Source organism: Anabas testudineus, chromosome 15 (assembly GCF_900324465.2).
Source record: "Anabas testudineus chromosome 15, fAnaTes1.2, whole genome shotgun sequence".
Taxonomy (NCBI): Eukaryota; Metazoa; Chordata; class Actinopteri; order Anabantiformes; family Anabantidae; genus Anabas; species Anabas testudineus.
The window spans coordinates 7,048,920-7,075,930 of NC_046624.1; the positions used below are offsets into that span (position 1 = coordinate 7,048,920).

At 40.7% G+C, this 27,011-nt stretch overlaps 2 protein-coding genes across 4 annotated transcripts in view; one reads left to right on the plus strand and one right to left on the minus strand.

The window, feature by feature from the left end:
- macrod2 (mono-ADP ribosylhydrolase 2) overlaps positions 1 to 27,011 on the plus strand; it is a 361,160-nt gene that overhangs the window by 46,480 nt on the left and 287,669 nt on the right. The window lies entirely within an intron of this gene.
- On the minus strand, positions 12,554 to 22,831 carry flrt3 (fibronectin leucine rich transmembrane 3). The gene is made up of 3 exons (XM_026353613.1): positions 22,614 to 22,831; positions 16,685 to 17,401; positions 12,554 to 15,721 (listed from the first exon to the last, which is right to left on the minus strand). Exon 3 carries the CDS (start codon positions 15,677 to 15,679, stop codon positions 13,727 to 13,729), a length of 1,953 nt encoding a protein of 650 aa, XP_026209398.1. The 5' UTR covers positions 15,680 to 15,721; positions 16,685 to 17,401; positions 22,614 to 22,831; the 3' UTR covers positions 12,554 to 13,726.

Genomic DNA, 27,011 nt, shown 5'->3' on the forward strand with positions numbered 1-27,011 from the left:
TAGTTGAAGAAAAATAATACCTCTTTCGTTGAACAGATAATTGAATGGTTTCAAGCATGTCAAAGGGCCCTTTTAATAGAAGATTTCCATGCCAGGGATTTTATTTAGTAAGTTGGCAGAGTCTAGTCTTTCTTTGTTGGAGCAGCATTTCTTCATACTGCATGCATGTTATTCCCACACACTAAAATGTTGTACAGTACATATATGAAACCATAGAGGGAAGCCACCACTTTACTCTGGGTCTTTTCTTGCTCCTCTCTCCAGCTGGCCTTGATGCTCTTACTGAGGCCAGGCACGCTCTTACCCCAGTTTTCCATGTTGGCAGGGACTTCATGCTACTTTCACAAGAACACACTCACAATGTCTTCTAGGGCTCAAGGCGTCTGGGGTTTCACTTGCATCTTGGCCCACCACCTCATCCCCCCTCTCCAAACCAAAATAGACTCTATAATTAATCCCAGTCTATCCAGCAAGAATGTAAATAAAGAACAAAAGTTGCCTGTTCTGTACATATAAGAGTACCTGTCTTGGAATAGAACTTCCTTAAAACTGATCCTGCTGCAGACTTGATCCTGGCCACTGTTCTCCACTCCATAAAGCAAGAGTCCAGGGCAGTACGCCATAGTCTTTCTGCTGCCCTTATCTCACATTGGCAGACACTGGATCTTCCCATAGTCTGGATTTCCATCTGCGCCTGAGCTCCTGTGGCCTGACGGTTTCTGTCTGTACAGCTATCTTGTCCTTTAATCCGCCTCAAACTAATTGACTTTGTCTTTTTTGTCCTTCTACAGTGAAGTGTACCTTCTGAATTTTTCAGTCATAGCAAATGCCAATTAAAAAGGCATCACCCAATAAAGTCTCTGAACAACTGATGTTAATTAATATTAGAGGTTTATGGTGTGTGGTACAGGTCCCGGCATGGCTCTTAGCACTTGATAACCATTTGTCCATGCAATCTGAGTGCCATTTTGGAGACTGAGACTAATGAAGCTTGTCCGCTAAAATGAAGCCAGACTGAAATAGCCTCATCAGGTACATTATCTTAACATAATCAGAGCATTAGCACCATCATTTGGACACAGTCTCAGTTTCATTTTGTGCCATCAAAATCACAGGACACGAAATTAATAATGTGAATATAAAGTCAGCCCCAGGAAATAGAATTTAGTAATGTAATGTGGGTTGAGTACTTTATGGAGGGATTTTTATGCGTTTATATGTTTGTTACCCCCTCTTGTTTGTCAGATTACCAATGCAATATTGTTAGGTGCTGTAAGGTGTTTAGCAAAACCTAGTACAGTAGTGACCAATACATTGAGTTACTTTATACTAATCGCACTCCCACTTATCCCTAGTGCTATAGTTTCCGAAAAAACAGTCAGAAAATGTGCTACTTTAGAAAGGGTAAAAGTGAAGACTGTTATACATACAGTATTATAATACACATAATGCTATTTCCTCCTCAAATCAATTCATAATATTGTAAGAAGCATAGTGCACAGGTAGAAGTACATGGAATGAAGTTACAATTAGTGCCAACAGCGGACACACTCTGAGGTGGAAGGGCTTGACAAAGAAGTCACTTGCAGAATTCAGTCAGCTTCTGGTTTTGGAACATCAGTTATATTAAAAAGCCAAACAATTATTGCATTTACAATGAATACGAAAATGGCATGCTTGAGGGACAGCTGTCACCCATCCCTGGTTGATTCTTGTTCCAATATCATCACAGAGACATTCTTGGAAACGCAATGCACCACACCTTGCATGAGTTTGTCGTCAAATTTCCAGAAAGACTCTAAGAATTAAACCTGTTCCATTTGTTGAGTCATCTAGAATATATAGTGTTTTCAGTCATCCACAATTTAGTGGAGTAGGAAATTCCTTATTATGACTGGAGAATTAATTTTGCAGTAGTAAAAGATTTGGAAAGAGCAGTCATTTATAGTTTAACTGTTTATTTCTGAATTTCTGATATCTGCTATTCTGTCACCAGTGAATGTTTTTGTTAATTGTTTATTAAAAAAACAACACAAAACATCTTAATAGTAAATATGGCAGCAGAAATGATGTTTCATTATACTCAAATAGGTAAATACTGAATGAAAGTAAATTTATGAAGCACAATGTCATCGATAGAAACAAGGTCAACCATTTCTGTTAGACTTTAATTCATTCTAAAGTAAAAAGTGATCTCAGCAACTTCTTGAATAGGTCACAACATAGAACATTAATAGAAGGACAAACGAGGAAGCTCTTACCTAGGACCTTGCCATTTAGCAGAACTCCTAGAGGTAAGATAAACCCCTTAGCCCAGTTTAATGTATTACCAACTTATCGTGATGCCAGAATGACCATCACTAGGGAAGTGTGAAATTATTCTTTCATTTTTAAAGGGGCGACAGTGGTGCAGGTAGTAGGGCAGTCATCTATGAAACTCAAGAATTTACCCAAAGATCCCTATTGTACTCTCTATTCTAATCCAAAGTTTACAAAATTGTGTTTCTTTCTTATGGAAACAATATTCACCTGACCATAAATACCACAAACACAGAATGAGAAGAAAAGAAAAACATTAACAACAAAACAGTAAGAAGATTTTAGACTTTATCTTTATCAAATCTTTTATTAAGATTTCATCCTATGTGTTTTCACAGGTTTATATTCATGTATATTAGGTTTTTCTTTTCATTGGACTGTATGTTGGCACTATATGTATTGTTCCTTCCATTTCTCATTCATTAGCATTTTTTGGCATCTTCTCCCCCTAGCTGAGTGTTCACTTGTGTTTTCACACAAATACACCCACACAAAATGCATGTACACAAACATCCTTTGGTAGGTTGTATGTAGTCTCCCTACAGTGAGGTACAGTGAGAAAAGAAAACATGGTTAAAAAAAAAGCATTTCTCAGTTTTTTTTAAATATATTTTAAGATTTATTTCTTCTCATTCTGTGTTTGTAGTATTTATGGTCAGGTGACGATGATTTCCATAAGAAAGAAACACTGTTTTGCGGATAGTGGTAAGATCGCTGCCCTCCACTGGGGTTTGAATCCCAGCTGTGGCCTACCTCCAGTAGGGGTCCTTAGGCAAAACCTCCTTACACTTAACCTGCCTTTGTCTTGTACCTTGTACCTCACTTGTAAGTCGCTTTGGATAAAAGTGTCTGCCAAAATAACTCAGTGTAAATGTAACAGAGGGGCTGTGTTAAAACTGATTTCATCATGTTATTAACAGATGGGTAGGAGCGCAAGTTAGTATAAAGTATTTGGTTTTACACTATCTTTTCATTCATTTATGATCTGTTACTGTCTCTCTGACCAACTTGTGCTTGCTGTTTGTTCTTGTGTAGTGTATAATATGGTGTGGTATGAGAGAGGAACTCTGACTGTATAGTAAACCCAAGCACTTAAGCTTCTGAACAAAAGATGCCTTTATCTGAGACATTCTTCTGTGTCTCTCTCATTTCACAACAGCTAAGTGAAGAACCTTGCTCCTTTTCAGCAGCTGCCGCAATCGGCTGTAAAACCTGATAATTGCTGTCTCTTAAATGACAGGCATCCAATGAAGCCCATTGTTTCAGATGAGTATCTAGTCGATACTTGAGCCATTTGTTGTTTCAATGTGCCCTTTAATATTGTTGTAATTTTTTCTGTTGTAATTACTGGCTTTATTGCATGTGACCCATGTATATTTCAATCTTAGACAGAAACACAGATGGACCCATGGCCTTGGGGGCTGGAGTGGCAGCTGTTACAGAATCCAAGTACCCAGTGAGCCTGAGAAGAAAAACAGCAATGGCAGTTATGTACTCAATTGTAATCATGACATTGATGGACAGAGAAGGCATAAAAAATGTCAGTCCACTTTAGATTACAGTTTGTATCGTTGTCCCTATATCTCCTACTTTTCCTGTTAGCACAGCAGGTGACATCACTTTTTGTATCTCTATGTACTGTGAAACTTTGCAATTTCTCATGTCTTTACACTGAGAAATTTGTCAGGACAAATCTTTCTGCATTTATTGCAGTTATGGATTAAAGTGTTTCTCATTTTGACTCTGAAATACTATTTTCTCAGTGGGACAGGGTCACACTGTTCACCTTCACAGTGTTTAGTATTCTGGCTGGACATGGTTAAGCATGTACAAGCTAGCTGACATTAAGCTTCACTGATAGCGTATGCAGTCACCCACCAAGGCCTATTCTATAGCATGAAACAATGGTTGCCACATTTAAGGTTTCAATTAATCATCCTCAAAGACCATTTGCATTTCTCAAGGATTTTAGTTGGTGTAAATGTATGTTTAACTTTATATTCAAATCACACTTTCCGTGAAATGTGAGCGCAAATGGTCATTGAAATGACAAATTTCACAAAGCAAAGAAACCAATGTTGATAATACATCTTCTACGCTCTGTCAAATACACATTAAAGCTGCTCAAATTAACTGCACCTCAGGACAAGACCAGAAGTCAGGAAAATGAGCAGGCAATCTAAGCAAACAGCCAACCGGTTCATTTCTACCTTATAATAGATGAGTCTTTACCATGAGTAAATGTTTGGTTTTATCCTCATTAACAATTCATAACATTTACCAAAAGTCAAATGAGACCATGTGTTTTTATGATTTCTGGCCATGTGGGCTAGATTTGTGGTGACAGACGGTGGCTTTGTGTGGTTGGGGACTTGGCGGGTGACCCCAGAAAAAGCACCTGTCCAAGAGTAGACCTGCTGCTTACTATGTTATGCCTTTGGGTGGGATTGGCACTGTCATGTGCCTCTCTCCTCACTATCCACTCACCCCAGCCCTAAGACATACATAACCTGCCAGATCCACTTTGTCATTGCAAGATAAATTAAAATGCTACACAGCAAAGGGACTGGATCCCTTTGGGGCTGTGGCATATCCATCATTGACTTGCATATGTAAGTGCCCCCCCCACCCACACACATGGCCCTGTCTGACATTAAGCCAGGTCTGTTGTGTTTAGTCCCCTCAGGGGACGAATAACCAAATGATCACCTTTGGTGATGGATGGACAGATTTCACCTAAGCCTAAGTGTCCTTTTTTCATCCGTTGTCTAACAATGTATTGGCCATATTTGTAACGTGAGACATTACTTATTCCTGAGTAAGTGCATTTTCCCCAAACTATGACCATCTGGTTCATGCTAATGATTAGAATTTGCATAGTTTTTGTTGCAGTGACAACTGTCATGAGAAGTTCCAAATTACCTACTCTGATTGTTGTTTTTAATTCATGCCTGTCTCACAAGACATGCTATTAATTTAAAGGGATTCAAATAAATTGAGAAGAAAAGGAGGTTACTTATTTATCTTAGACCCCATTGATGCCCTGGTGGGGGACAATAGTGTGAGGGATACTAAATGAATTCTGTTGTCCTGTGTGCTGTCCCTGGCTATCAACATAATTTGATTAGTGACCTGGTAACTGTGAATGTGTGGGACCTCTTCATTCAAGTCCATTGGGGTTCCTAGGGCAGGAGCCCACATTACATGACTCCACCCCCCACCATTGCGACCCTGCCCTCGTGTCTTGTATGCACACAAGCGGGGGACTAGATGATTAATGACCAAGCTCATGGTGCCATTGAGAAATTCTGGTGACTCTACACAAAAGCCAACACTCTTGTCACATTAGTACCAGTCTGGATACATTTGGCCGTATGTAGCTGGCCTGAAACACCGATATTTGTGGTAGATAGATCTATACATGACATGTCTGCCACAAGCGCAATATTGTCATAGCAAATCAAAACAAACTAAAACACAGTATTTTGTTTTTTCTCTTCATTGTTTTAGAATTTCTTGAAATTTCTAGCAAAGTTCAAAGGTCCAACTTAGCCTTTGCACGACAAACAGTAGAATCCCTTTATAATTACCTCATTTGCTCAGCATGCATGTTCTGGCATATCCTGATTTTATTAGCACTGTACCTCCATTAATGTATGTCTTCTTCGTCAGTTGTGTCTCCAGCTAATAATAATCCAGTATAATTGGAAAATGAACAATGGGCCTGCCAGCATTCCCAGCAGGGCTTTCTGAAACTGGCAAGTTTCCTCTTCTGCCTAAGTTTTTGTTTAAATGAAATGTCTGCATATTAAAGGACATGAATAATTAGTAGCCCTAAAGCTTCTGGTTATATTAAATTTTCATCTGACTCCTGACGAGCTTAAATTGTAAGTTAGTCACAAGCTTTGCTTTATCAGGTGATGGAGGAATAGTGGAAAATAGTGGATATCATTTAGTGAGTGTGATTATTTTTCCCTGATGAAACAGCTGCCAAACTCAGAACACGTACATTTACATGTTATCAATTCTCCATACTTGCAGATTTATCTACCTTCTACAGGAAGAGTGAAGTGTGAAGTAATAAGCCCCAACCTTGTCTTCCTCATCTAGAGTATCCTGTTTTCACCATAGCTATCACCTTTAATAAGAATTGTTGTTAATGACATCTGTGGCTGGGGTGTAACCTTTAGCACCCCAACCTGGTTGCTGTATGTCTCGCTCTAATAACACTAAAAAGAGGTGGGATGTCTTTCAAAATTTCCCAAGACATTTTAATTTTGCTTTTCAACCTTGTTATACACGTGTCAGTCCATCCCTTGCAACAAAGGAATAACTAAGAATCCCAAGAAATAAATGGAAATGCCAGATGTTGCTTTAAGCTGTGTGAGTGTCATAGTGTCCGTAGACACTTTTAACGTGAACAGGTTTAAGCAGTGGCAAGCTTAGGATTACAGTGGCTTAGAATCTTTGACCTCCTCCTCCCACCAGAGCAACATACTGTACCACTCAATTGAAATAGATTCAGCATACTTATAATCAAAAACAAAAGAATCGATGCTCATCCTTCCTGTCCCGCCCCTTTCCCTTTCTTTTCTTTTGGATCTTCAAATTCCTCTAAATGAAAAATGATTCTCTCTTTCTTGGTATTTTGTACAACAGACGGTCCCATTTTTGCCCACCCCCCTCTATGGGGAGGAAATGAGTTGTGGGAGCAGATTCCTCTCACACAGTGATCTCACTAATCGTGTGGCTGCGTGTCACCAGCACACCACAGTGACAGCAGCTTTTAATTAATCCCACATCCCATCGCCCTGCCCATTGGTGGCTTCTCCCCCAAACTTTTTCCTCTTTACTTTTTCTGTGTGTTTGGTTGGTGGGGGTGATTTCTAACTGTAGTCTTTCAAGCCACTGCAGCTTGCATGCATGCTATGTGGAGTTACAGGATGACACCGCTGTTACTTTTCCACACTTCTGAAAGTGGGACATGGCTTGCTAACTGCATTCACTTGTTTAAACCTTCTGATGCGAACTCAATCAACCTTTTCTCCAAGAGTTTGTTAACTGTGTCTGACCTGTGAGCACACCAAGTCCACATGAAATCTTAATAAGCCCTTTGTGTTGGTTGGCCAGCACCAGACCAGGGACAAAACCTCTCTGCTGCACTGCAGTGATCGTATGTTGAGGTGCTTGAGGACGACAAAATAATGAGGCCTTAAATTGTCTGTGTTCACCTTCTGCTAACCTGATGGATGGTGACAAGTTGTATTTACAATCCTAAAAGGTGCTGACACTGCTGAATTGTGCACCTCTTGGAAAAATACCAAAACAATGCTACCCTTGAGCAAAGGTCTGCATATGCCTCATCTGAGACTTGGTGGAGTTTCTGGTGTATGGTAGACTTCTCTGGAAAGATGGACTGAGATCTTTCCTGAAGGTTAGATTATTGTCAGAAGGGTAGTATTGTACCTGCTGAGTTCTGCCCTGCTCAGACCTCATCCTCAAAACATCTTGAAAGAACAAAGTCAGGCATGTGAGTAGGAGACACAAAGCCTCAGCATGTAATCTGTATAATTTATACTGCCTTGCTTAATACATCGACTTTGATAAGTAGACTTTTTTTTTTGACTGTGCAGTCAGATGGTCAGCATAGAACATTTCCTGTCATTACTGTTGAGCTGATTATTCTAGGTTGCTCTGTTTTCTGTGTGTCCTCCTGAGCATCAGAGTAAATTAGACAACTACATACAAACACTACGCATCCAAAACTTGTCTTACTATTCAAAATTACTTGGCTGCAGCAAGCATTAGCTTAACAAAGTGGGCTAAACTTGCATGTGATTAGGCTGTCAACATCTGAAAATAATGAGCTGCAGACAGCAGCACATTGGCATGCAAATACTGTACTGACATTTAAAGCTGGCTTAACATAAATGAGAGAAGAAAATGGATCGATGAGGAGCTTTCGCCTCGCACTGCAAAGCTGCAGATCTGCTGGGGGTAATGGACAAGTTGGACCCCTCAGAACCTGGGAATGAAATAATTATTCCCTTGCATCAGACTTCATGGACAAATGGGGCTGTGGGTCGATTAAGTTCTAAGGGGGACGTGGTGTTGATCTCATAAAGGGCATGAGGAGATGTATGGCCTCTTACAAGATCATTTAAACCACTTAATGGAGGACAGGAATTAATGGCTGCCATAGAGCAGAGTCAATTATATAGATATTTTCATAACAGATTGTGTATAATTCATAGTGTAATGGCACCGACACCAATCAGACCCTCTGCTTTTGTTTTGGCTATAGCCTGTTTTAAATGAGAATATTGACTCTGTATTTTGGTGTATAGCGTCAGTTGCTGTCTTCAAACAGTGATATAGATATGTTGGCATTGCCTGCCATTGTGGGGTGGCACAGTCTTGATGGTAGTGGCTCTTGTTAATTTGTATTAATGTCAGATAATTTAGAGTTGCAATGGATGTATGTGCACGCCTTGTGCTCTGAGGCAAAAAATTGGATTCATTAAGAAGACGGAGGAGCTGGTTAGGTTTTTTGGCCCTGTGGTTTCAGGTCACTGAGTAATGTGAAGAGATGGAGAGGGTCCTAGCCTGGAGGGTGGGGGGAGCTGGTCTGAGACAGAGGGGAGATGACAGCACCCCCACACAGGAGCACATCATTCACAATGACACATCTCTCACTGGACACTCACTCACCCCTGTGTTCTTTTACTGCTAGAACAGACTGTGGATGTAACTGAGATCCGCAAACTTGCATAATAGTGTTGGGATAACTGTGAGGAGTGCACTGATTCATATGAACACACAGTATAACATTCACAATCACACATACTTAGTTGCCAATTTATTAGGTAGATTAGGTTTTGTGAGGTGCTTTTGCCTCTGATGCAGTCTAATACAGCAGTCTTTACAGCAAAAATACTTTCTTTAGGATGATATTAAAGACTTTTAGAGAGGTGTTTCAGTTGTGATTATTTTAGAAGATGGTGTTGTCAAATTGTATTTTAGTTATACTGACAGGTATTTTTATCTTTACATTTATATTGGTGAGGCAAGGCACACTAAATAATAATGTGTTATGTAGTACAATTCAAAAGCAACACAAAGTACAGCCTCCTAAAATGATCATACAGTTGGATCCAGAGCCCTCAGTTTCATATTCATGCACTTTTATGGCAGGACTGTTGTAATAGACTGACTTGGTGTACCTGATAAAATACCAACTGGTAAAGCACACTCATTTGAAGGTATTTGCATAGGTCAGCACAAGCTCCTCCTCAGACGCAATTATGAATGAGTGATGAAATGATGACGATGATGAAGACTGTCAGTGTTCACTATTCTTTAATCTTTGCCAAATGAACCTGAATAGTCGCTATTTGAACGCTATTCAAAACTCTGTTTTTTGTGTGCGTATCTTAAGTTTTAAGTTTTGCAAGTCCTCCCAAATCTTTGCTTTCCAACTCAGAAACTGTACCAATGCATTATTAGCAGATTTAAATGATAAATGTAAAGAGACAAATACATAAATCTATGTGAATGAAACATAGGCACTTTACCAAAGGAACTGTAAAGAGCCAACACTTCACGTGAGCACATGCACAGACAGTTTCTTTTCTTTCTTGTTATAGCTAGTACACATGGACACACACAGAGTATTTGCAAATCTCACACAATAGCAAAAGTGCAAACTTTGCCTTCTGACCTCAGCGCTGCTCTGCTTAGCACTTAGTGGCCATTAAATTATGGGTCTGTTTGATGTGCAAGCTGCATGCAACAGGATGTGAGGAAGAGTCACGCTTTTTTTGTTTTGTTTTTGGCATGCTAACGCATAATGCACACTTTTCACGAGTTTAAAAATTTTTCTGTGTTTCTAGAAAAGAAAAAACATTACATATGTATGACCTTTGACTGTATATTATGAGCATTAGTAGTATGTGGATATTTAACTTTGGAAATTCTAAGTGTATCTTGTTTTGTGCATATTATCATGTCACTCACCATCTTATGTGAAAATTACAGAATGAAAATGTCGGTATCAACTCATTGGCTAACTTCCCTCCAGAGCAGAGCATCTTTAAGCAGGACATGTTGCTTATCACAGTCCCTAATGACTGGCTATGCACAGATATATATCCATTTTTCATCTTTTGAGATCCCTGAACTGAGCCTAACCTGGCCTCACTGACCTCTAATCAGTCAAAGAATCACATGGTCTGTGCTTTTTTTGATTCTGCTAATGGTCCTAATGGAGAAGAACCATGCTCAGCCACTGGTCACAATGAGGTCATCCAGGGGATCTTTGATACAAGCATCTATAGGAATGCAAATGTGACTGGCTGCCTGACCAGTACATTACAATAGGAATAACAACAGCCTGGGGCAGACAGTGCAGCTGCTCCATTAGTTTCAATCTCTGGGTTACATAAAAGGCAAACATAATTAGGTTCTGTGAGTGTCACACAGGAGACAAATGCATGTGGCATCTTGTGTTGTTTAAAGACTTGTTTGACCTCTGTGAGAACATGAGAGTGATTAAGTAATTGTTTAAAGGAACAGATGAGTCAAGGTTCACAAGTGATAAGCGAGGTCACACAGGGTCGCCAGCAGTCGGGTTCATCAATTTTGCCTCATAGTTTGGTCAGCCAAAATGCACAAAGCTGCTCTTTTAATGTATTATTTTCAGTGAAAATCACAACAATAGCATGCTGCTTTCACAATTTGGCTAAACTGTAATTTATCACACAGGTGAGAGAATATGGCGCTTTAAAAATGATCAGCATACAGCAGTCTTTACAAACTAATTTAAATAATCCCAAAGGCCCAACAATAAGACAAAAAACTGCAATTTCCTCTAAAGAAAATGTAGAACTCTGTTAGAAGGTTTAGAGTTTTTCTAGCTTAAAGATAACTAATTTAAAAATGTTTTTGCACTCGACATATGGGCACTCTACTGAAGCAGCAGAGTAATTTTCTGTTTTTCGACATTTGAAGAGTCACCTCATTCATCACAGAGAAGCTGCTGCTGTGAAGCAAGCTGAGATCCCAATTTACACAATTTTACCATTTTACAATTTCATGGTTTTATCATGTTGCCACTCCTCCCACCCCCCACCCACAATCAATTAAGGTAGGACTAAGGTAGTCAAAGAGCAAAAAAGCTTAGGCAGAATTCATATGGAAACCATCACGATTGAGTATTCTAAAAGTAGACAGTCTGTTTACTTTAATTCTAAGTTAATGTGCTATATATTTAGAGTACAGGGCAGGGTGAGTGTATACTTAAGGTTTGGATCACTTCTGCAGCTTTTAGCGGCTCCTGTTACTGTAATTAAAGCTTTCACTGTGTTAAGAGGTAGTGGGTGTGTGAAAGTGGGTATGCAATATATTTTGTGAAACATACTGAATACTGTGCATGTGCTTTTAGAGTATGATCAGTGGAAGTGTAGAGACTGTGATCTGAAATGAATTAACTTTGTTAGCTTCTATGAAATATTGATATACATGTTGATATACAGTGTTTGTAAAATGTGCTATTCCACTGCTTTTTGCTTGTGTACCCTTTTAATGGACCCTTATTTATGTGAGTTGCAATCTTGTTATTAAGAGTGCTTCCTGGAGCCTGGTAGAGTGTATATATACTCTGTCCTCTGCACAGGCATTCCTAGCAGGATCTGCCTCCATATGGTGGTTCATCATTAGTTTCCCGTTGCCCTAGTGCCTGGAAGGTTCATCAAACCCAAGAGTCCAATCTCTCTGCAGCCCTATTTCTATTCTGCTGTGATATTTCTCACTCTGGCCAATCGGATAAGTCACACATGGCACCGCATGAAAGAACAACAGCAGCCTGAAGCAGATGTTGCTTTGCAGACGGCCCATGGAGTGGTAAACTGGGTTTCAAGAACAGTATCTGAGTTATTGTTAGAAATTTCCTTATGTCTTAGAAGGGGGAGACATGGTTTTAATGCTAAGAGCTAAGGCAAGGAAAACAATGTAGCACATTATGTTTTTCATCTCAAATAATTTTTAGATTGTGTGTCTAGACAATAGTTTCTAGAATGAGTAAAGACGTTCCCCTGCAGACTTCTTTTTAGTCCAGAGCTGCTCATACTAGTACAAAGATAGATTTCTAATAAAAATTGTACAGAACAATTAAAATATAATTTTGACTGTGGTTTGCTGTACTCAGGATAAGAAAAAGCAAATGTAATTTGTCCACTTTTATTCTGTAATATGACCAATATTTTTCATAATCAAGTGTGTATGAAAAAAAGTCACCGTTTCTTAAAAAGCTAAATACAATAAGCATTGGATCAAGGCACATACAAGACTGGCCAAAGGGCATACAATGCACTTTGGTTTCAAATTGTAAAGAACAGTTAACTTCAAATTGTGGTAACATAAAAGTGTGTTCATCTGAAAATTAATACAAAATAATACTCATAACAAAGAGTTTCTGACACTGTGGTACTTCTAATGAAAGCCAACATGTTTTCTCTTTTCGGCCTGGTGACTAGAATGACGTATGGTACATGGTACTTAAGAATGCCGCCATTGTCATGTGGCCTTTGTTGGCTTGTATAAATAGAGATAGTGTGGGGGGGTCCTCTGCGTCAGCCTGTCCAGTCTACTTGTTTTGAGGAGCAGAGAGCTCCTTAAGGTCGGTGTGCTTTATCTGCCCTGTGCTGTGGCCTACAATCCTATGAGAAACACTGGAACCCTGCTTAGGTTGCTTTGCTGTGTTTCTTCTTGCAAACAGAAAAGAACACACACACTAAACAAAGCAGAGAAATAAAGCATGGCACCTCATCTTTAGTTATTCATTCCCCATACATGGTGAATATTAGAGCAAGCCTCTTTGTCTGTACCAACAGACAACTACTGAGTGCTCATCCTTTTAGAGGGCAACATGCCTGCTTTGCAGATTAGTTGATCAGCTGTGCCTTAGTGTATGTGATGTAATTTTTTTGCTTTTTTGTTTTTCAGACAGCCACAAAGTTAAAAGATTGACCTGTGCTTATACTACATGGTTTTCTAAAGTCTGATTGTTCAATACAGCAATGAAAACCCACTTTCACAGTTGACAAGTCATCATATCTCAGTAGAACACAGAGTTTCTTTTTAGTTGGTCGATAACCTTAAGCAAAGAAAATACAGTACAAATTACTACAAATCCCTAAAATATAGAATTGCAGTTAGTTACAATACCCACTGATGGTTCAGTGATGGCCTGCAACTGGAACGTTCTCTGTCATCATAAAATGTCCTTAAATATAAATTATATGGCAAATGTACAGAACATTGCTTCATTCGTCTTATAGATCCAGTGTTTTGTAAAAGTCTTGCCACTCTGTTTAAGTCACGCACTCATCATTAATGTCCACGCGCAACATCATGAATGGGAATGGTCTGAATCTGGTATTCCACTGTCTCTGTAGCTCCTGTTGTTAATACTATTATCACTATGTGGGCTTTTGTATAAACTCAGGCCATTAGGTGGGAAAATTGTGTGTATCACAAACTCCTCCTTGGACACAGGCAGGTGATTTATAGGAATCATTTGAAAAGAAGTCTCTCGTATTTCTAGGATAGAGTTGTCCTTCTTAGTGCCAGCCTCGGCATAGTCATCCTTTCTCCGACGGCCTTTGTTGTAGGTGCAGTTCCTGGAAAAAAGCGAACCATTCCTGTGGACATACCAGCAAACCAGCGCCAACATGATTATTGCCAAAAGAGCCACAGCCCCTCCAATTATAGCAGCCAAAGGTAGACTGGAATTTTTGTAAGGCTCTTTCTCCTGTTCTCGGTTTAAAGTTGTAGTTGGGTTGTATGATTTATGAGAGCCAGTCTCTGTCTCTATGCAAACAGGGGTCTCGTCTGACAGGTAAATGTTGCTGGTCTCCATGGGAACCATGCATATCCTATAGGAAGACTCTGGTTCCAGTGCAGTAAGCAGGTACTCCGTCCTCTCCCCCTGCACAATGGTCTCAGTGATGGAGCCAAAGGCAGGGCTGTGTCCCAACTTTAGCCAGCTAAGCCGTAGGGCGGTCATGGGCTGTGACACTCTCCATGATATGTGTATCGTATCTGCACTACTTGACTTCACACTGATGGTGATGATCTTTCTGCCTGAAGAGGTGGTAGTGCTGTGGTAATTCTTACCAATGTCAGGCCCTTTTACTACAGGCCTTTTAGTCACAAACAAGGGCCACTGGGGCTGTGAAGGGTGTAAAGTGTAGGACACTGTGCTCGTCTCATATGTGGGCATGAGTTCTGAATCAATGCAGTCAAACATGTCTGTAGTTAGATCTTTAATTGCCATGCCCTTGACCTTATCCGGTCCTTGGCACATGAATCCACGTACATTCACCTTAGATGGCAATGACCGCAACCAGTCACGCACCCATTTCAGCCTGCAAGTACATTGCCAGGGGTTGTTGCGAAGCAGGAGCTGTGTGAGATTGTCCAGATCTTCAAATACACCTTGTGGGAGGCTGCTCAGGTTGTTACCAGACAGGTCCAGGCGATAAAGCTGCCTAAGGAAGGCAAAAGCCCCAGGTGGGACCCGATTAATGTGATTATCTTGTAGCTGCAGCTTCTCCAAGCTGTTTCCTGGCAAGTTGGCTGGCGGCGATGACAGGGAGTTCCTCACTAGTGAGAGCTCAGTCAGGTTGATCAGGTTGACGAAAGCCATCTCCCCAATTCCACGGTTGTTGAGCAGGTTACCATCCAGGATTAGTCGCTTTAGGTTGATGAGATCTTGCAGTGACTGCTCTGAGATTGAGGAGATGCGGTTGTCATCAAAGCGCAGCTCCTCAATGCTTGTGGGTAGGCCTGAAGGAATGGTACTTAGGTGGTTTCTGGAGAGAAAAAGCAGTCTGAGGTGAGTACTGTCCCTGAAGGCCCCCTCCTCTATGCTGACTGCTGATACAGAGTTATCATCCAAATGCAGTTCCTCAATGTAGGGAATTTGTGCTAGAGAAGCATGGGTAATCATCCGAATGTTATTCTCCTGTAGGTGGAGCTCTTTTAGCCCAAGAGGAAGGTTAGTGGGAAACTCATCCAGATTGTTACAGTACAGGTAGATCTTCTCCACATTTGAGAGTCGGCGGAGCTCTGCAGGAATGCCTGAACTCTTGATGCGATTGTTTTGCAAAAAGAGCACTGTAGCATCATGGGGTATACCAGTAGGGATGGAAGTCAGGCCACGGTCATTACAGTAGATGAAGGTCCCATCACAGCGGCAGGCTGAGGGACATGAGGCAGAGGTCACCAGGGGGTTAGCAAGACCCAGCAGCAGCCCGACCCTGATGAGGAAGAGGATAAAGGCCTTGCATTGACGTACCATCTTGAAGCTGTGTTGCCTGGCAGTCTAATCACTCAAGAGCCCCTGGGGAGAAGACACAAGGGTACATTTAATGCACAAGGCCTTTAAAGGAGAGCCAAAGTCCTGTTCTAATAATTGCTGGATGTTTGAAATGCTGCCTGCAGCACTTTCTTGATTAAATAACCGCTGAAAGAATCAGTTTGAATTCCTCTTCATAAATTGCTATGAACTGATGATTTGGACTGCCCATCATCAGGTAATTTTACATCATCATCTATCTAGAATACAGATGTTATCCAATTATAAGCTTAGAAACGAAGTTTTTTTTTATTAGAAACTTTTGAGCTGTGTGAATTGAATCTCTGTGCCTTTGCTTTTTTGGCCCTGACTTGTGAAATGTAATAGCATTCCCTAGTTGTTTTACACGTTTCTGTATCTCAAGGCTGCCTTTCATCACTACAGACCACGGGGTGAACAAAGTCAGGCTTTGTTGATGAACTGTTGTGGAACCGACATACACTTAGAACCAGTTAGATCATTACCCCATGCCTTTTGCCATTCAAATTCTGGGGTTTAGCTGGCCTTTTACAAGTAAGGGAAGAAATCTCTCTTCTCTCAGAAAAGAGGTCTGATAAAAAACTAGCACATTAAGCTCCTGTACAAGCTTACTTTTTGAAGTTGAAAAAAGAAATTAGTGAGCTTTATTTATCCGTACATTGTTATTGATCTGAATTGTGGCGTGTTAAAAATATTTGTCATTTTTAAATAAGGTATTCAAATATACAATTCATAATAAGAATAATAGACACAGCCTTCAGATTACCAAAACAATGATGCAAGGCAGAGGGTGCCAAGTGGCTGTCTCTTTTTCACTATTGATGTGTGGTTCCCTTTTAATTAGGCTAATACTGATTTATTGCTTTAATTATACATTCCTGCCATGACCTCTCTTCCTGCACATCTCATTAGAAATTGAAGGCTGGTCAGTGAAGTGAAAAGAAGCAAAGCCATCTGTATTTGTCATACCTGATTTATACGACGTGGTAAATCCTTTCCAGCCACCAAAAATCCAATCAAGATTTCCTCCTGAATTTGCTCTTATCCTTTCTGAAAGGAAAAGTTTGTCCGAGGGGTTTCTAGCGATATCCTGACCTGGTCAGTGTTTGCTGAGCTGATCCTTGTTTGGATGATGACCTCCTCTGTGTTGTCAGAGGCTCATTCTTTCAGTGCCTTCACCATGGTAGATGAGCCTTAAGAAAAAGCATCCCCGCTCACAGACAAAGCATGCACTCTCAGGTAATATTAAAAATCCTAATGGGTATTTAAATTGTCAAGCTCAACAGCCATAGCAGCAAATTAGATTTTTTGTATGCTGTAAAGCAATCCGTGCGTAGTTACGTGTGATCTTTAGCAAACGCTCCTTTCTGCAATCAGGCCCGACAGGCATGATGAGTTGACACAAAGCTGGTCTGAGCCATGCCAATCCCTTGTGCCACAGGCTAAATCCAGGCCTTTTCACTTGTGTACTCCAGGACTTCAGGTAACCCAGAATCCTCTGCTTCCTTGTCAAGCCTGTATAAACATTAATCCAGAGTTCTGGTCTCTTCTTGAAGCAGTTAACCAGTGTTCTCCTCTCCTATAAAGAGCAAAACAAGGCAAGGTGCTTATCCTTGTAGGACCAGCCGCCCTTATGTATCTGCAGCTTGAGTCATACTGTGCCCTTCACAGCCCTGGGACGGTGTTCTGAAAAATAAGCAGAGTCAAATATTTAGAGTCAGTCACGTGTTACAAACTGAATTTTTGAAGATACATCTAAATTAATAATACAATATAATTTTAATTATCATTATTTTCTTTAAAATAAAAAAAAAGTCTGACCTCCCTTACATTATGAATTCTTATTTAGAAACGCCTTTTCGTCTTTGCCCTGTTGACCTTATACAAGTCTGTTACTCTAACAAAGCACATTTGTTTTCTATGATGATACAAGGAAAGAATGTCTATGCATATGAAAGAAAACCTGTGATCTTGAGCCCTATACAATGGCTAAGGGTGGAGCCTCTTTACAGTTTTCAGTTTAGTTCACTGCTTTGCAGGGCATTTAGAGTTTTAAAAGAGAACCAGTCCTGCGATTTTAAAATTCCCTCTGGGCTGGTTTAAAAACAAGTCTAGTCCAGATTACACACACCAGGGGAATAACAGATTTAGTCATTACTACTAGATTACTCACATTGTTAAACTAACTTGTGACAAATAGGCCCATTTGAAATTCGTATTGACAAGAGGATGGCTGCATCCATCCCTGACACACCCAGCTCCTCTTTGTTACCCCCAACTCTATATATTCTGTGAATGTACAGAGAGGAGGTGGGGGGGGTGTTGCATTTGTAAAAATAGAATTTCCTTTGCCAAAGAAAATGTTGTTTCCTCTCGTAACACAATAGCTTTGTGTGTGTATAAAGCCATGTGACTTGCTGGCAGCCACTGTCTGCTGTAAAACATGTAAAGGTAAATTAGGAACAAGTGCCCCACCATTTAACAGTTTCAGCCCATGACAGGGAGAAGATTAGGGAATTGAGAGGCTTGTAACTCGATTACAACTCCTGAGATGCTGTCTAATAATAACGTCCCCTCTTCCTTCTGTTCCATCTAAACACGGCCCTCCGTTCAGTATTACATTAGTAGTAGATTAGAGGCTTGAGGGAAAAAGCACCAGATGTGACCTCTACTAACTTCTGAAATAAAGGAGTCTGACAAGGGAAAAAAGATGAAATTCAGTAATGGAGTTTTAGAAAATGTAGCTGATAGAAGGGTATGTACTGTCTGTTGGAATGAACTTTTAATGCAGCACTTAGTCAAGCTATTTTAATTTTAAATAGCCCTTTTCACCTCATTTTGTAAAGTTCTCCATCCTCTGAATATTGTTACGCATGTACTCTTGATTCAAATCTTTGAATTCTTAGCATTACATAAAAGAAAGTAATTGTCTCTGCATATCTGTCTTATCAAGGGAACCCAGCAAGACCTTTCTGCAATTTTAATAGGCTTTTAGAGTTGTGAGACTTAAAAATAACCACATATGTGATATCATGCAATATTTGCCACTTTCCTTTTTGGGCCACTACAACTCTGTTGTAGATAACAGAATCTGATATAGAAGAGAGGCGAGGCACGGTTATTAATTTATGAACACTGATGTAAATATAAAAAAGGGGGGGACATTCATCGGTCTGTATCTGTTTTGGAATGTTTTATTGAGGGTGACTTACTGTATCTGAAGTCTACTTTGAACAAAGCACATCATGCTTACTTTACAAGGGGTATAATCAGGCCTAGATGCTTGGCTGTTTTTCTCTGTTTTCCACGCTCATCAGATTTCAGAAGAGTGGCCTCTCCATTGTTTGCTACAAGGAAAGCATGTGGTCTTTGTAGCCTCAACAGAGAGCCTCTAGGTATTAAAGCATTTTATTCAGGCAATTAAAAATTCCTTTACTTAACTAATTCTTTTTGCTGGCCTTTACTATTGCATTTACTGACAAATTCTATGCATGCACACTCCCATTCACGCACCCTGTGTTTATGTGCACACAATCATTTTGAGAGTAATGGAGGCCGAGTAAAACATTTGTAGTGATGGACGTCTTTCTCCATCATTCTAATAAGATCCTGCAGCCGGGCAGGAGATTTTTCTAGCAGGAAGCATGGCTTCTGCTTCGTTTAATCTGAACTGGCAAAGTTAAATTGAGCATCCTGGTAAAATTGTGTGCGTGCCTGTGTACACAGCTAGTTACCTTTCAGTGGAGAGCGTGGGAGGCTCACACAAAGCTGGACACTGATAGCCATTGTGGGCTCAACGTGCATAAATGCACATTAGTCTGCAATAGCAGAGCCTACGACTTTGTGCCCCCTAGTTATACACTGCACAAGAAAGGCTTTGGAAAAACTCAAATAGAAACAATTTCATGCCTGTCAAAAGTATTTCAGATTATAATGACTTTTACTTCTGTAAAATACAGCATAATATCACACAGGCAACATATTTTGGAGAGACAGAGCTGTGGAAATAGTAATAGATGACTATTAAATTATTCATGAGTCCTGAAATTAATTTTGAACCACAGTAGAGCTCTCCATTGGGAAATCAATGTTGTTTGTATGTGCTGTTGATTATTTCTTCTGATTGTTAATAAAGTTTTGAATTATGATTGATTGCAGAGAAAATAGTTATTGTGTGTTCGTTTTAGATTTTGTCTTCAGTGGTGGTTTTACGTGTGTTGGTAGGTTTTAAGCAAGCATTCAAGGAAAATGATCCTGCAAAATAATGTACCTGTTTTATTTAAGGCCAGTTGATACGTTACATGAAAGAAATAGTGTCCATTTGTATTTACATCTTTTACTAAGGTTTTTAATTTCATGGTTTTCTGCTCCTAACAAGGTGAGTTTCTGACAATTTTTTGATGCAATAAAACCTTATGTCTGCCATTGATTTACGTATTAGTAATTTGTAGGACATCAGGCAGTGGCCTGCTGTGCTGATGATACACAATGGAACATTCATCGTCACATCTGACTTCACAGGGACACAGAACAACGTTTCCGCAAAATTGAGAGAAAATGGGCAAAACCTATGATAGTTTCACCAATTTGGTATGTGGCCTCATGGTGTTGTCTTTAGATGGGCCGAACAGATGATACTTTTGCTGCCATTAGGAGCAAAGAGAGGGCTCGGACAGACGGGGGTCTCTTTTGTAACAGGCTGAAAGAAGAGATTTGTAGCAGCTGCAGTGGTTTTTCCCCACATGGGGGTGGTAGGCGCTGCAAGATGAAATGTATGTGTGTTTGTAGCAAGCAAACATAAAAACACTAAGTACTCAATGTTAAACTACACACAGGACCTAACCTCAGCACAAGCAGACACCTACCTGAAGCCTCCCTGGTTAAGCCCTGCACTGGCCTGTCTATCTGACTCATTTTGCTTTCAGATGTATTTTTTTTTTCCTGCAGTATCCATGTTATGTCTCTACTTTTTGAAACCAATCTGAAATAATTTAGCTTGAAGGTGGTAATAGATGGTCTAACGATACTATTCGGTGGCTAAAGAAATTGTGTAAGGAATCAGGCCTCTATAGAGTATAGTGTTGAATCTCAGAAATTCCTTGGCAGGTATAAAAGTCTTATTACTTTTTACATATTACTTTTCTCCCTTACACAGTCGATCGTATTTAATGCTTCAATATATTTCTGCCAATAGCAGATTCTGTCTGTAGTGACCTGGTTAGTTGTTAATCTGCATTGTGAATTCCCTTGGAAAGAAACTGACAGGCAGGTTTTGCCTCAGGCCGTCATCAGTGAAGACAGTTGGATCTATGCTCATGTCTACATGTTGAACAGCCTATTTATTTCTTTGTCTCACACACACTGAACAACAAAGAGCTATCCCTGCATTGCCTGACAACTGAAGTAAAGTTTGCTTCCACCATAGTGATTTAGTGAAATCAGGCTGTAGCCTGCATATATCAGTCACTGTTTCAAGCCTGTGGGACCTTATCAGCCCATGAAGATAAAAGGCTATGTTAAATTGGATTAACAACTGTCCCTGCCCTGGTGTTGCCAATTAGACATACAGCTTAAATACAGTGCTTGAGAATTGAAAGTGCCCATTTTGTTTGCAATTATCTAAAAGGATAAATATCACGTTTGCATGGAGAAAGAGGCGAAACAGTGAAGTCAGAAGATTCATCAGTAGAATAGATTTTACATGTACTGTGTGCAGGACATGTGAAGTGAAGCTATAATACATTCAGTTCCTACTATAATGCGCGTTCATTTCAGCAGGGTTATTAACTCGACAGTCGCACCACAGCTGAAATTGTACTTAAATGCCATCTATTTGTTTTGAGCTATATTTAATGTAAGGTATTTTACAGTAGCATGTTAAAACGAACTGGTGCGTACTGAACTTGGAGGTTTTTTTTAATTTTGTGCGTATTTTCAGTGGAGCTTCACGGACTGCGTCCTCTAACAGCACACAGCTCTCCCAGCGCATTGTGGGTTTTGGGTGGACGTCCTAAGAGACGAGCCGCCCCACGACAGTTTCCCACAGTAGATATCGCTGGAGTAAAACATGAATAGGAGCCGGTCCGAGTCGTCCAGACGGTGACGCCGGAGACGCATTTAGCGGAGTTTGTCCAGCTGCCCCCTTCACGTCCAGCTCCGCGGGGTCTGCGCTGCAATTTCAGCTGCACACCGGGGTGTCTTCTCGGACTGCGACACGAAGACTAAACCCAGTCCCCCTAATCCTGTCAAGCCTGCGCATACAACACTATTGATCTTTCCACTGGTTTAGGGATGTGAAAGCTGAAATAAGGAACGAAAAGATGCTTCAGACTTCGTTTACGCGCTATGTTCTGCACCTTGTGACCAGTGCACTGAGGAACAATATAGATGCAGACTGAGAAGAGAAATGTACGTGTCGCAACAAGAAAGTCATTTGTAAATAAATGGAAAAAGGCAGAAAGACCTGGAGTCTGTAGTCACACGCAGAGTGAGGAGGGACGCAGCAAGTTGCAGGCTTGAGATGAAATGTGCGATGAATAATTGGACTACGCGAGCCATTCTTCACATTTTACCAGATTAAAAACGAGAATCAAACTCTTGGAATGGCTCGATTTGGTTATTTGGAAGAAAAGTGCACTCGCAAATATGAATAAGCGTCGCGTAAAGCGTTAAGACTGGGATATCGACAGCTTGGGGGGGAAAAACCCACATTTATATCAGTGGGGCCACTATTTAAAAAAAAAAAAAATAAGAGAGAGGAAAAGAGAGAAACTAATTGGATAGCCTACAAGCAACTCTCCAGAATTCGGCTGGCTTCAAATTCCTTCTGCCAGAAGGGAAATCCAAAAGAGAAAAGGACGCATTCCCAACAGTGGTGTACCAGCGAAAACGCACTTACCTCTAGAATCAACCAAAAAAAGCCAAAGTAACAGGTATCCTTTTAAACTGACACTGAGGCTGGGGGGGGAAATAATCCAATCCAGGTATGAGGATTTAAATGCAGATCCAGAACAGGCTGGAGCTATTTGGAGTTCATCTGTAGCAGCACTGCTGTGTTTACTGGTGCCCCCCTTCACACACATTCACAATCTGTAGGCTGTGCAAGGACATAGGTGCATGGCTAGATCTCAATACAAATGTGAAGTTGTGTTTGCCTCTAGCTTTGCTTCAGTAGAGCACTGATGTCATCTGGAGGAGGGGTCTCTCTCTCTCTCTCTCTCTCTCTCTCTCTCTCTCTCTCTCTCTCTCTCTCTCTCTCTCTCTCTCTCTCTCTCTCTCTCCCTGTGTGTGTGTGTGTTTGGGAGCTGCAGTGTTGGGTGGGTACACTAGGGGGAGTGGAAGAAAGGGGAAAGGCCCTCACATCCTAGGCAGATGTGTGCACTTAAGAGGAGTCGGTGGTCACGCAATGCTCAGTAGCAGATAGGTGGGGGGTGGACATACAGTACGCTTGCGCATGTTGTTAAGAATCACAGGTACACAAAACATTTAGCTTTAAACTCGCTGTTTTAGGTAGAATGCAGATTTACTAGCTCTAGTTAAACTATGACTGCATATTGTTAATAATGCATCAGATGTATGACTTGTAGCATTAGACCCTTCATTACTGATATTATGACTTGATATGATTGTCTTATAATTTATTATTTTGTCATTTACACTGTCCACAACAAGTCACACACTAGTACTAACTAACTTTTGCTTTGATTACAACACACATTCACCATGGTATTGTTTTAATAAGCACATGCGGTGTCACAGTGTTTATTTCCGTCAGCGCTGCATTAATTTCCCGTCAAGATCTTGTATTAATGATGGGATTGGAAAGCTGCGTAAAGTCGTCTTACCCCTACGGGATTCAGGTCTGGTCTATTGTTGCCAATCCATGTGTGAAAATGATGTCTCATGCTACCTGAACCACTCTTTCACAATTTGTGCTCAATGAATCCTGGCATTGTCATCTTGGAATAGGCCTGTGCCACCATGGAAGAAGAAAAAATCCACTAATGGAACAACCTAGACTGTCAGATACCTGAATTGTGTTGCCCACTGATACATAATAATCACTGCATTCATTATCCACTTAACTATTTACTAACTTTTTTGTAGTATGCATGCACAAATACATGCAAACTTCAACTGCTTTGTCTATATAAAATGCTAATAAAAACAAACTATTTTCCTTTGTGTGAAGCACATATCACAGAGGCATTTTCTAAATTTAAAAAGTAATGAATGTTTGATGATATGAGGGTGAATCAGACTCATTTCTAACAATGGGTTAGGGTTGTGCTACTTCCTAACACATTTCTTGCCTTTCTGGTGAGTGTACGTATGGATTCGGCATGCGTGTGTGTTGATTCACGGCAGACAATGCGAGTTGCCCTGACTTACCTGAACCTGTCTGGCTTTTGCCCTTCCTGCCTTTTGTTTGACCCTCTTTGGTTTCGTGTTTAAATCAACCCAAACAGTGTGTTTGCTCCCTTCCAGGCCCAAAACACCAGTGAGTCACACTGTTAGTCAAAGGGTTGTACAGCAGTGCTGACCCAGCCAACACTCTCTCTTGCCCTGCGTCATCTCCAGTGTCTGCCCCTCTGGCTACCTGACAAGGCAGACACAACCCAGCGCACTGAGCTGCAATAGAGCAGCTCTGTTCTTCTGTTGTTAAAAAAAAAAAAATGTTCTGGGTCAGTGATCAGATCTTTGTGACATATGTCTGTGTGTAATGTGATTCACTACTGTCATTAGTAGTTTTTGATAACTACTTCAAGCTTATTATAGTGTTCAGCTGCAAATGCCTACAAGGCCAGAATTAATTTCCAGTAAACAGGGATGTTTGTTAGAGAGGTGTTATTCAGTCATTTTGAAATGTATCATCTTTAGTTTGTCAGCAGAGTTGGTACTAAAAGGGCAAAATTAGATATTTCATCAGCAAACCGGCATTACAGAGCCAATAATAGTGTGACAGGTGAATAGAAGAACCAGACACACCGGATTACTGACCATGCATATAAATTCTTGACCTACAACCAAGCACAGCTCAATTAATATCCTCCATTTACACTACATTTCTGTTTCTGTCCTCTGTCCTTCCATTGTCTGCTCATGAGCTCTACTCCTAACAATTGCTGGCCTCATTAGGATGGTGTATGCCACATAAGGGCGACTGTTTAAGTGTCTGACCACGGCTGACATCTCGTGTCCAGGTATTTTGCCCAGACAGAGCGTGTTTCCAACTCCAGCCTCAGCACATCGGTGCACGGTTGAACCATGATTGCCATCTTAGCTGGAGTGTCTAATTGAACAGACACTTAAGCCTGGAGCATCTGCCAAAACTACTTAGACCTCCAGTGGAGTTTTCCAGATTTGTTTGCCTTCCAGCTGGAGTGGCTCTCACTTTTGTTTGAAACACAATGGGATTTCTAGACTAATATAAATTGTCTGCCTGTATGCTGTTCATTTGGAGGCAAATCATGAAATAAAATGTCTATTGTGTTGTGAAGTTTCTCCTGAGGTCTAATGGTTTACTAGTTTTTCTAATGAACTTAACTATCTTCTCATATTAATCCAGGTCTTGTATGTCAAAGCCTGCAAGGTGAGAAAAGGTCAGTCTTGGACATCCCGACTCGATCCTTGTCTTCCCTCTTGGGGGGACAGAGCAAAGAAAACTGTGCCTGACCTCACTATGGCTTCCTCTCCTAAATCGACTGCAGACACAATCTGTCACCGGCTGCTGATTGAGCCTCTCTCAGACGTACAAAGAGCCCCACTGGAGGACAACGGTGTTAGGTTTCTGTTATCTCAAGACCAGGCAAAATCTGTTGCCCTGTTCATCTTTTGTTCAAGGGGATAGGTGTTCTCCTTTCCCAAGGATGGCCTCAGTCTGGCCAATTTCACTGTGTTCAGACAACAGACACGTTCTTTCCAACTCTGCTGTGCATGTCTGCAAAGAGGGACACCATAGCTAAATATATTAAACCACTTGATTTTGCTAAGTGCTGGCTAAAGTGCCTTTTGGCTCTGGTGGCAACAAAACAACTGTTAAGTGTGCACTTGGTTTTGTTCTATATCAGACTGTCCAGAGCCCAGTTTTTGTCTCTCATGACAGACATTCGACCAGATAATTGATTTACTTATTTTTTGCTGTTGCTGTTGTCAATACTTAGGCCTTGCAGTTGGCAAGCTGTGCTACCCTACTTTGAGCTGTCTGCCAAAACACGTGGACCCAATTGAATTGATGGTATGTAAACTATATATCACAGATGCGTTCTTTTTTTGATCTGTCACTTAAGCTCAGTGTGTGTTCTCTGAAAAGCTCTTGTGAAATACAATAGACCCCAAACTATTGGAAAAAAAAAAACTGAGACTGATTTCCCCTCATGTCTCCTCCTTTGCTCTGACTGGAATTTATTATTAATAGACTTTACATGTTCTTAACCAGTGCCAAATTAAGGGGAACGTGTAAAAGGCTCCTGCCAAAACCCCTGCTTTGTTTTTCATTTACCTTCAGCTTTATTTGCATATTCATCCTCTACAGGCAATCAGCAGCAATCTTTGCTGGGGGCCTTTCATCCTGCTCTGCTTTCCTGACAGGCAGCTTTTCAGTATCACAACAGTTTAGCAGGGATTTGTGGATGAGAAGTGCTATTGGAGTATTCAGGTTTTTGATTTGGAGTGGATGTAATGTGTGTGACAGGGATAGCGAGTTTATAGAAAAAATACAAATCCGTGAATGGGCGAATATGTAGACGGATGTTGGATTTCATTAGTGTGGGTTTGTATAAATGCAAATGTATTGCCCAAAATGGAAAGCTTAGACTTATGGAGCCTGTTGGATCGGTATAAATATGAATATGGTTTTCAGTTGAATGAAGCATGGGGGCGCGGGTGTGACTACTAGTAGTCTTCCTGATAAGGCACTAGTCTTTTTTGATGCAGATCCCAGATGCTGATGGATAGGTTGACCCCTTCATCTCTTGGGACCAGGATGCAACCCCAAAAAAAGGAAAGAGCCAAAAACAACAGAGACTAAAGGGGCCGACATCCTGCTGCTTAGTCAAGCCCAGGGGCCTCGGTCAGTATTTGTTTGGGCCATGCGTTTCTGGAAGAATGACAAGCCATGCAAATAGCTCAGTCGGCTGTTTTTCCCCTCATCTTTTGTTTTCTCTGCTTGTTTTTGTGGTTGCTGTTGTGTTGTCTGTAGAGACAGAGAAACCCAGGGATGAGCGAGTTCCATTAAAAGGTAGATGGGGGAAGGAGCTTACTTGTCAACCTTCGGACCTCCCATAGGTTAATGTCC

Excerpts from the sequence above, each read along its gene's own strand:
- flrt3 (XM_026353613.1), bottom strand. The coding sequence starts at position 15,679 with ATGGTACGTCAATGCAAGGCCTTTATCCTCTTCCTCATCAGGGTCGGG.